The 8,860-nt window shown below is 40.1% G+C and overlaps 1 protein-coding gene across 1 annotated transcript; it reads right to left on the reverse strand.

The window, feature by feature from the left end:
• Nucleotides 1-300: 300 nt before the first annotated feature.
• Nucleotides 301-5,456, reverse strand: SERPINA7 (serpin family A member 7). The gene is made up of 5 exons (XM_045995998.1): nucleotides 5,449-5,456; nucleotides 3,237-3,872; nucleotides 1,927-2,200; nucleotides 1,048-1,195; nucleotides 301-511 (listed from the first exon to the last, which is right to left on the reverse strand). Exons 1-5 carry the CDS (start codon nucleotides 5,453-5,455, stop codon nucleotides 308-310), a joined length of 1,269 nt encoding a protein of 422 aa, XP_045851954.1. The 5' UTR covers nucleotide 5,456; the 3' UTR covers nucleotides 301-307.
• Nucleotides 5,457-8,860: the final 3,404 nt, after the last annotated feature.

Consider the following 8,860-nt stretch of genomic DNA (forward strand, 5'->3'; position numbering starts at 1 on the left):
CCAGATCAGTCAAATTCCTTGGAGCTAACTAAATTGTGGTGTTGTTGGGGGTAGGCATTTTGACAAAGAGGAATCTAGTGACATGGTACGTTTTTGCACTTTGGGTAATGAGTCATTTATTGACTATCTGAATATTTGCTTATAGGAATGGCCTCTTTCACACCCAATGCAGTTCAGATAGAGTCCAGTCTTCATCTCTGCGTAAAGGAAAGCATGTCCAAGTTCATATTGATCACATCAAGCCATACTATTTATTTATTTATTATTGCAACAAGTACATGCAATTAGCCAACAGCCTATTTCCCAATTATACTTCCGTTGGGTCCACAACTTTCCCTAGAAAGAGAATACTCCTGGTGCTTTTCTCCAAAATCAACAACAGAAAGGATCTCTCAAATTGGATGATAGGGTGAAGGAGAGTTATCTCGGGCTGATCCAGGAATCTGACTTCGGGGACAACTACAGCTTCAGTTCCCCTTTCACCAATGTGCAGCACAGCCTTGTGAGCAACCTGTGGGGAGGGGAGGAACAAACACTGCTGATCCCAAGTGATAGGAAAAGTATTTGAAAGAGTTTGGAAGCAGGAAAGGAAAAGGAAGGACAGGGCTAACCCTTTATCACACTGTAGATGGTGCTTGAATATGACGGCTACTTAGCTAAGTGTAGTCACTCAATCCGTGGTGATTATAGAGCTAGTTATCAGGGAACCACCAATTTTTCCATGGCTTTCTACCTCTATAAAGCACTTTTTATGCTTTCCTCTTCTCCTGTCACCTCCTCCAGAACTCTATCTCACCAGAATTAATTCTCATCATTAAGTTTTTCTATCAGTGTTGTTTTAGGGCATGAAGGTAAAGGATGGAATTGACTCCCACAATGACTTGTTAGAGGTAATGAGAATGACTGTGGAGAGAATCCAGCATAGGAGGAGTCATTCTGCTCTTTGCGTTTCAGAATCCTTACTAATTAAATGAGAGAATTGAATTAACTGACTCTTAGTGGTCCTTCCAGCTCATACATTCAAGGAACTCCAATCTACCAACTTACATTGGAAAATTTAAGCCTGTTGTCCCCCATAAGTCCAAGAAAATTGGCATTATTGGCAAAGGCATCCTGGATGCCCATCTTCAGAAAGATGGCTCCAAGGTCATATGTAGCAGAAATGGAAAACTTTGGAACAAAGAGATCAATCCACCTGTAGGGGAAAGGGAAAAGTAATACATGGCTATCAGCACACCAAGATCATAATCCCCTTCCTCTGTCTGTCACCATTGTATTATATTGGGCCCTGCTTCTCCCAAAGGCATTGTCAATGATTGCTATTCAGGTCAACACATGATGTCAACACCTCAGAATTTATCCTGAAATAAATGAACATTATTTCAGCCAATGTCAGACAATATCATTGAAAGTAGGGATCTGTGTTTCATTTATTGTAAAAAAAAGAAACATCTCTGAGGTGCTGGCCAAGGTTAGGGAGTCAACATGAATGTCAATTGGTAGCACCTGGAAATTTTCATGGTTTTCCACTTAGCACTCACAGCCAATATAACTGCTCATCTACCTCTTAATGTCAAAATCTTACTCACATCCAAAGCTCTAACCAGTTTCTAGGAAAACATCAATTTACTAGCTGACTGGCTTTGGAGAGTTATTTTCTCTTTTTAGTCCTGATCCTCACTTGAAAAATCCTTATGATACTATCTACTTTGCAGGTTTATTGATGTGTTTAAATGAAATGAAATAATGAAGTATGTAAAGTGCTTGGCAAAGGGATTGGCACAGTGTATGATCTAGGTATACTTTAGTAGTCACCACACAGCTGTTAAGTGGTTCAGGGTAATTCTACTGCCATTGGGTTTCTGCTGAACTCTGTCTCACCTGTAACATTATACCCACTCTCTACTTCTCATATCATCTATTTACCCCTTCTGCAGTAAGCGGTTCCACTTCTTCAGTGTTTTAGATGACATGGCCCCTTCGACTCCCTCCATCTGACCCTCTTTAGGAAGGACAAAAAGTGCCAGAGCATTCTTGCTGTAGTCCATTTGAAGCACTGTGCAGTTCAGCTCCATATCCACCAGGTGATAGTATTGTTCCATCTGGTGCATCATGGGCACTTGCACGGTTGTGGTTTTGTCCACTGAGAAGCTGAAACCCTCTTTCGTCTTGGATGTATCAAAAGGATTTGCCCACTGGGCTTAAAATACAGAGAAAAAAGAGGTCCTTTTTTAAACCAGTATTAATGCCAGTGTGACTTTTTCTATCAGTCATCTCATCTGGTAATTAAGACTACCACAGAGGTAGGTACCTACTGTCCACCAGTTTTATAAGTGAGTGAGGACCAAGGAGAGAAAATGACTTTACATGGTCTCTCAGCTAGCACATGGCAGAGCCAGGAATCACACCCAGGACTGTTGGACTCCATGCTGAACAGCTGTTCCATATATGTCCAAAGCCACTATATTACACTAAACCCATCAGAGCCACAGTTTCTTCTTCCATAGAAAGGTATAAGCACATCCAACAGGGTGAAATGAGACAACAGATCTGTCCAGCTGTTTTATCCATCTACAGATGAGAGAATTGTTCACTCCACCAAACATGGCTGACATGTGCTATAGAACCAGGAGAAATCATTTTGGCACGGCACCTTCAAAAAAGTGTCATATGTTTCTTGTTGTTACAAGCATGAGCTTTAAAATTAGACAAACCTGGGTGGAAATACCAGCTCTGAAACTCATTAGTTGTGAACTTGAGACATTATGAGGATTGGATGAGACAATGTGTGCAAACCACACATGTAGCATGGTGCTTAACACATAGTGGGTGCATTGTACATGATAGAAATATTTGTGTAACATGCACAAGAATGTACAGCAAGTGAGGGTCTTAGTAGGGTTTAAACCCAAGTCTATTTACCTTCCAAATATATGCTTGTCCAACCAAATCTTTTGGAAGCCATGATTCTCTAGATAGATCTGAGCAGGTTGTTCATACCATTGTCACTCATCTCTCTGAAAGTGCCCTCTACTCGGGAATTTCCTGGGTTCATTCACAGAGCTATGTTTCCCCCCTGGAAGATCCAAAACTACACACAGTTATGTACAGTGGTTCAGGTCACTGTGGTATGAGGGACACCTATTGATGCCAGTGATAAGAGACTATTCACTCCCCAGAGAACATTACCAAATTATGGGAACATTGACCTAGAAATGCTTATCTTAGAGCCTTACCTTTAAAATGAATGTAGTTCACCAGGACCATGATGCTATTTGGCTTGAGGTCTTGGATGAGGCCTACAACTTGCCCTTTGGTTTGTTTCTCCATATGATAGTTGATCTCCTGCTGGGCTTCAGAAACATTGGAGAAGTCAGTAGAAAATACCTCAGTTGCATAGAGGCTCTTGACATCATCCAAGAACTGTGCCAGTGGTTTCAGTTGCTTCCCAATGAAGAGGGTATTTCCCATTCGTAATTCTAACTCCTTCTTTGGAAAATTCAGGGAACAGATCAGGTGCTGGAAGCCCTGCTGGATCTCTGCCATTGGGGTGTCTGTGAGATTAAACCCCAAGCTTTCCAGGATTTGAGTTTGGGTGCTGTAGCAAGCCCCAAAGGAGAGCATGGCCAAAGCTGCAGAAATGCTCACAGGGGAAAAGAAGATGTTCCGATCTGGGGTCTCCACAGTGAACCTCCTGTACAGGTTAAATGCAAAGTCAGCATTGATGGATGACATCTTATAGAAAGTGGCATTTTGTTGCGAGGAATTGTAGGTGGTTACTTCGCCTTCAGATCTGTTAGGTGGTGCACAATGAAGCTCAAGTACCAAGAGAACCAGACAGAGAAACAGTGGCATTTTGGAAGGAAGATAATCTATAAGAGATGAGGTGAGAGAACCATTGGGGTATCTTAGCTGGATGAAAAGTCTTAGCCAGAAATATAGTAACTGTCCATCTTGATTAGTAAAACAATAGAAAATATTTAATGGTGTGCTCACCAGGGGCTGTGTGGAGGCCTCTTTCCTCTGAACAACTGAAGACACATCTAATAGGGACAGAGAGTAGGAAAGGTGGCTTGCTGGGGCCATCAATGGCATGGACTGTCTTTCAAAGGCAATAACAACATATGAAAACTCTGTGAGGAAATTACATTTATGAAAATTAAATTATTTTTATTTCATTCAGATGGAGCCTTTTAGAAAGGGAGGAATTATTTGATAAAACTAGCATTCCCTCTGCTTATGTTAATTTTTGTGAATAAGGATTTTGGATTTTTTAATTTAGCATTTTTCTTAAGATAAAATCTTCAAGAGATGAGGTGAGAGAATATCTGTATATTCCTTTAGATAACAGATAAAGGAGAATAATTTTCACACAATATTTTGGTTGGGATAGAAGATTAAAGGAGCCATGTGCAAAATCATGAGCTGAAATTAAAACATTAATGTAATGCACAGAAACCACAGAAGTACTTCCAAACAAGAGAAAGATGAAAGTGTGCTATTTTTTGCAGTTTAGATATCTCTCTCCATCAGTATTATCTAAAGAGTCATTTCTAAATTAGAAGATATCATAACACTATTATTCTTACACTCACTCGTGTTATTTTTAATTATTAGAATAGATGCCAAAATATATGGCATAATATTCTCTGAGCCTGGAAAGGTACAAGGCAGTGGAATAAAGAATTTAACTGTGGAATCCAGTAACCATGGACATGAGTGATCTAAAGGAAAAGATCCATGGAGTCAGGACAGGAGTCCTTACTCAGTCCTCTGTCCTGTTCCTGAGTGATCTCATCCACTGCTAGGGACTCATCTGCCACCACACAAAACTACATACTGTAGTACAGATGACTATCCTGTGTTACCCAGACATTTGTCCAACTGTTTACTGGATATAGCCACCAGAATATTTCATACTTACCTCAGTTTCAATTTGGAAATCTCAAAGTTTCCAAAGGTAAATGTAACATCTCCATAGCTCTAAAGCCTGCTCCTTCATCATCATTCTATATCTCGATCTACTAACACTCCCATGCCAGAAACCCCAGAGTCATCCTAGGGGCTTCTTTCATTCTTATTCCCTACATCTATTGAGTCATAATGCCTTCTGAGTACTACCTACTAAATGTCTCTGAAAATATCTCCTTTCTCCTGCCACTGCCTCAGCTCATGGCCTGAACTTCTTCACCAGCTCCTAGCAGGTCACACTATCTCCAGTTTCTCACACCCCAAATGCCTGATTCTACAGCTCAATCCAATCTCTACATGTCATCAGAATCCTCTTTCTGTGAAAGTTGCAGAAACTGGCAAGAGATAAATTACCAGATGACCACACTTAGGCCTTGGCTTCCAGAGCTAGGAATTTGGAACACATAGTTGTCTGGGATTACAACTTACTGATAGAGATGTCTAAAGTTCCCAAAGAGAGAGAAAAAAAGTACTTACAGCACATGTCCAAGTAACTACTTGCATCTCTCAGAAAACAAAATTTTTCTATCTTTATAACGTGCCCTGTGTTGCAAAAGTAGAGCACTCTTAGTTACTCATTAACACCAGAATTAACCCTGGGATGATATTTTCAAAGCTGATGCACAAAACCAAGGCCAAAAGGAACAAAGTGAAAAATAATAAAGATGAAACTTTGAATGATTGCTTTAGCTGCCAAATCCTTCATCTATAACAAAAGAGAAATATAATTATCAGAGCTGGCAGGTCTAGATTCATGGTAGGAAATGTGTCTCTTTGGTAGGCAGGATGGGCAAAACTGCCAAGAGGCAGAAAGATCAATACTGTTTTACGTATCAGGGCCAAACACTGTTGGGATTGGCAGTCTTTCAAAGGAAAGGTACATAAAGGCAGAGCCTGGATGAGCATCTCCAACAGGTGCTATAGAAATTATTATACATTGTCTTGAAGGAGATGATGCCAAACATAGCTTCCAATTCTAGACTTCTGATGCTGCATACATTGATATCTGCTCAGGGAAACCAGTGCTATCCTCTGGTCACTAAAATGCCCTGTGCCATCTTCTGGGTCCCAGGAATAAAAGAGGATGCTGAAGAAACCAAGGAGAGTGGAATCAAAGGCGTCACTGTCCAGTATTAACTGTGTACTGGACTGTGCACTGCAAAGAAGCAGTGGGAAAAAAAGCACTAGACTCAGGACACCTGAGTTCCACCTTGCCTCTGCCGGTTTCTAGGTCTGGTGGTGATGGTGGTTGTAGTAGTAATAGTAGTAGTAGTAGTAGTAGTAGTAGTAGTAGTAGTAGTAGTAGTAGCAGCAGCAGCAGCAGCTACTACTTGTTTATTGAGTATTTACTATATGCAGGTCATGATGTGAAACATCCAATTCCAGACACTGTTTCAGGACTACATTAAGGATGTGTACTTGCTAAGTGAGGGTTAGGTGTTATGAGAATAAAGACTAGTTTGAGATAAGCCTAGATCACAGTCTATGGGGAGATGTGGAAGCCAGGTTAAACAGTGCATACTTTCCATTGAGGACATTAAAAAAACCAGTGGGAGGGGCACCTGGGTGGCTCAGTGGATTAAGCCGCTGCCTTCGGCTCAGGTCATGATCTCAGGGTCCTGGGATCGAGCCCCGCATCGGGCTCTCTGCTCTGCAGGGAGCCTGCTTCCTCCTCTCTCTCTGTCTGCCTCTCTGCCTACTTGTGATCTCTCTCTCTGTCAATTAAATAAATAAAATCTTAAAAAAATAAATAAAATAAAATTAAAAAACCAGTGGGGGATTTTGACAAGGCAGTGACTAGATAGAGGTTGATTTTGCTTTAACTTTGTTTCTTCTCAAACATATAGTTCCTACTATGTGAAAAGTACCACACTCAGCACTGGGGTTTCAGAGGTATATGCTAAATATCAAACCTGAACTCAAGAGATCTTTTTAACTACTCATGTGAAAAGGAAAGGGCACACCTCACATATGGGATGGTCACAGGTTCATGTCTTCCACATCAAGGCAGTGGAAGCTCAGATCTCTGGACACTAAGGTCATTACATGATTATTTCTGGTATAAACACATAGTATGTTCTCTACTATAACTGGTCACTACAGAAGAAACAGAAAAAGACTATCCAGGAAGAAAACTTCTAAATCTGTGCCTTCTGGTGTCATAGTCAGACAATGGTACAGCTTTTTTTTGATGCATTTGATTCAAGCTGAGCTTTGCTAGCTGGTAGTAACTTCAGGATCTGTCTCTCATATAAGAAGGGCAACCCTGTTCTTGTAGACTCATGTGTTTTGTGCTCTGGTGTCCTAATGTTCTATCATGTCTTTGCTATGTAGTAAATGTAATTTGGGGCAAGTTTCTTAATGTCCCAGAACCTCAGTTTCTTCACTTATATAGTGAAAGGATAACAATCCCCACACCATGTGGTTATCAGCAATATAAAATGAAATGTAGAAGTCGTGCCTGGAACCTCCTACATAGTGCCTGGCGTATAACCAGGATTCAGCAACTATTAATTATCTTCCATTTCATCTACTGGTCTGGATTCTTTCTCCCCACCCAAAGTCTCCACAGCCCCCATACTCCACTCCCCCTATTTCTAAAGACATTCTCCCTAAGATTAAATTGATTGATTGACTATGAATGTGTAAGATCTTTTTGAAACTTATATTTTAAAACAATAACTTAAGTCTTTTGTAAAGCTGTTGAAGCTAGTACATTGAATATAGAAACTATAGGAAGTATAACCATATCAATAAATTCAATCAGATATAAAATTAAGTATCTCCTCTTTGGATGAACACCACAACAATCCATTTTCACACAACTTGCTTAGATTTTTATTTTAGAAATTCCACAGTTCAAAGTTCCATGGTTTCAGAGTTCTTTTTTTTTTCAGAGAGAGAGAGAGAGAGAGAACACACACATGGGATGTGTTAGGGGGATGGGGAGTGGCAGAGGAATAGGGAGAGAGAGAAACCCAAGCAGCCTCCAGTCCAGTGCAGAGCCCAATGTGAGGTTTGATCTGACCACACTGAAATCGTGACTTGAGCTAAAAATCAAGAGTCAGATGCTCAACCTACTGAGCCACCCAGGCAGTCCTAGTTTCACAGTTCTTTCAATGTGCAAACATTTTTCTCTTTTGAGTTGATATTTGATCTTACACTCCAGTTTGGGATTAAATGGTGTTATCTTAGTCTGGTTCTAAGTCTAGAGACATTAATGAGTGTGGGGTGGTAACAGTAGGAAAATTGGCTTCTTGCAATTTAGATTTTACAAACAAAGAATGTACTGTGTATTTACACAAAGGGGAGCCACACTGGACAAAGAGGGACTGTTTCTATAGTCAAGGAGAGCTCAATGGGCATTTTGGGCTTGAGGTATTTCTTAATTCTCTCAATTTTCCTATTCTTAAATTTTTATTCTTTTTATTGTAGTTATTAACTAACAAATATCTGTCAATGCTGGGAACTACATTAATTCTGTAATTTGGTAATTCACAAGATCAAATGCTAATTTATCCTTCTAGCTGCGTTAGATAAGACATTCTAGGTTGGCAGAGTATGAGAATCCAAAGTCCCCACATCCTATGGACAGGCAAAGATAATAGATGAAAATGTTCTGAATCTGGGAGAAGGAAAGAGATATTCAATCAAGGAGACAGAGCTCCCAACAAAATCAGCCAATGGAGGTCCACACGAAGACACATAGTAATTAAAATGACAAAAAGTAGTTACAGTGAATTTTAAAAGTAGCAAGAAAACTGAAAATGGTTACATACAAGGAAAACCCCAAAAGGCTATCTGCAGATTTTTCAACAGAAACTTTGCAGTCCAGAAAAGAGTGACATGATATAATCAAAATGCTGAAAGGAACAAATCTGAAGCCAAG

Source organism: Meles meles, chromosome X (genome assembly GCF_922984935.1).
Source record: "Meles meles chromosome X, mMelMel3.1 paternal haplotype, whole genome shotgun sequence".
In the NCBI taxonomy this organism is placed as follows: Eukaryota; Metazoa; Chordata; class Mammalia; order Carnivora; family Mustelidae; genus Meles; species Meles meles.

Excerpts from the sequence above, each read along its gene's own strand:
- SERPINA7 (XM_045995998.1), bottom strand. Across the intron at positions 2,201-3,236 it reads GAACTACATTCATTTTAAAG|CCCAGTGGGCAAATCCTTTT; the intron begins GTAAGGCTCTAA and ends CTGTATTTTAAG. Across the intron at positions 512-1,047 it reads ACAGGCTTAAATTTTCCAAT|GTTGCTCACAAGGCTGTGCT; the intron begins GTAAGTTGGTAG and ends CCCTCCCCACAG.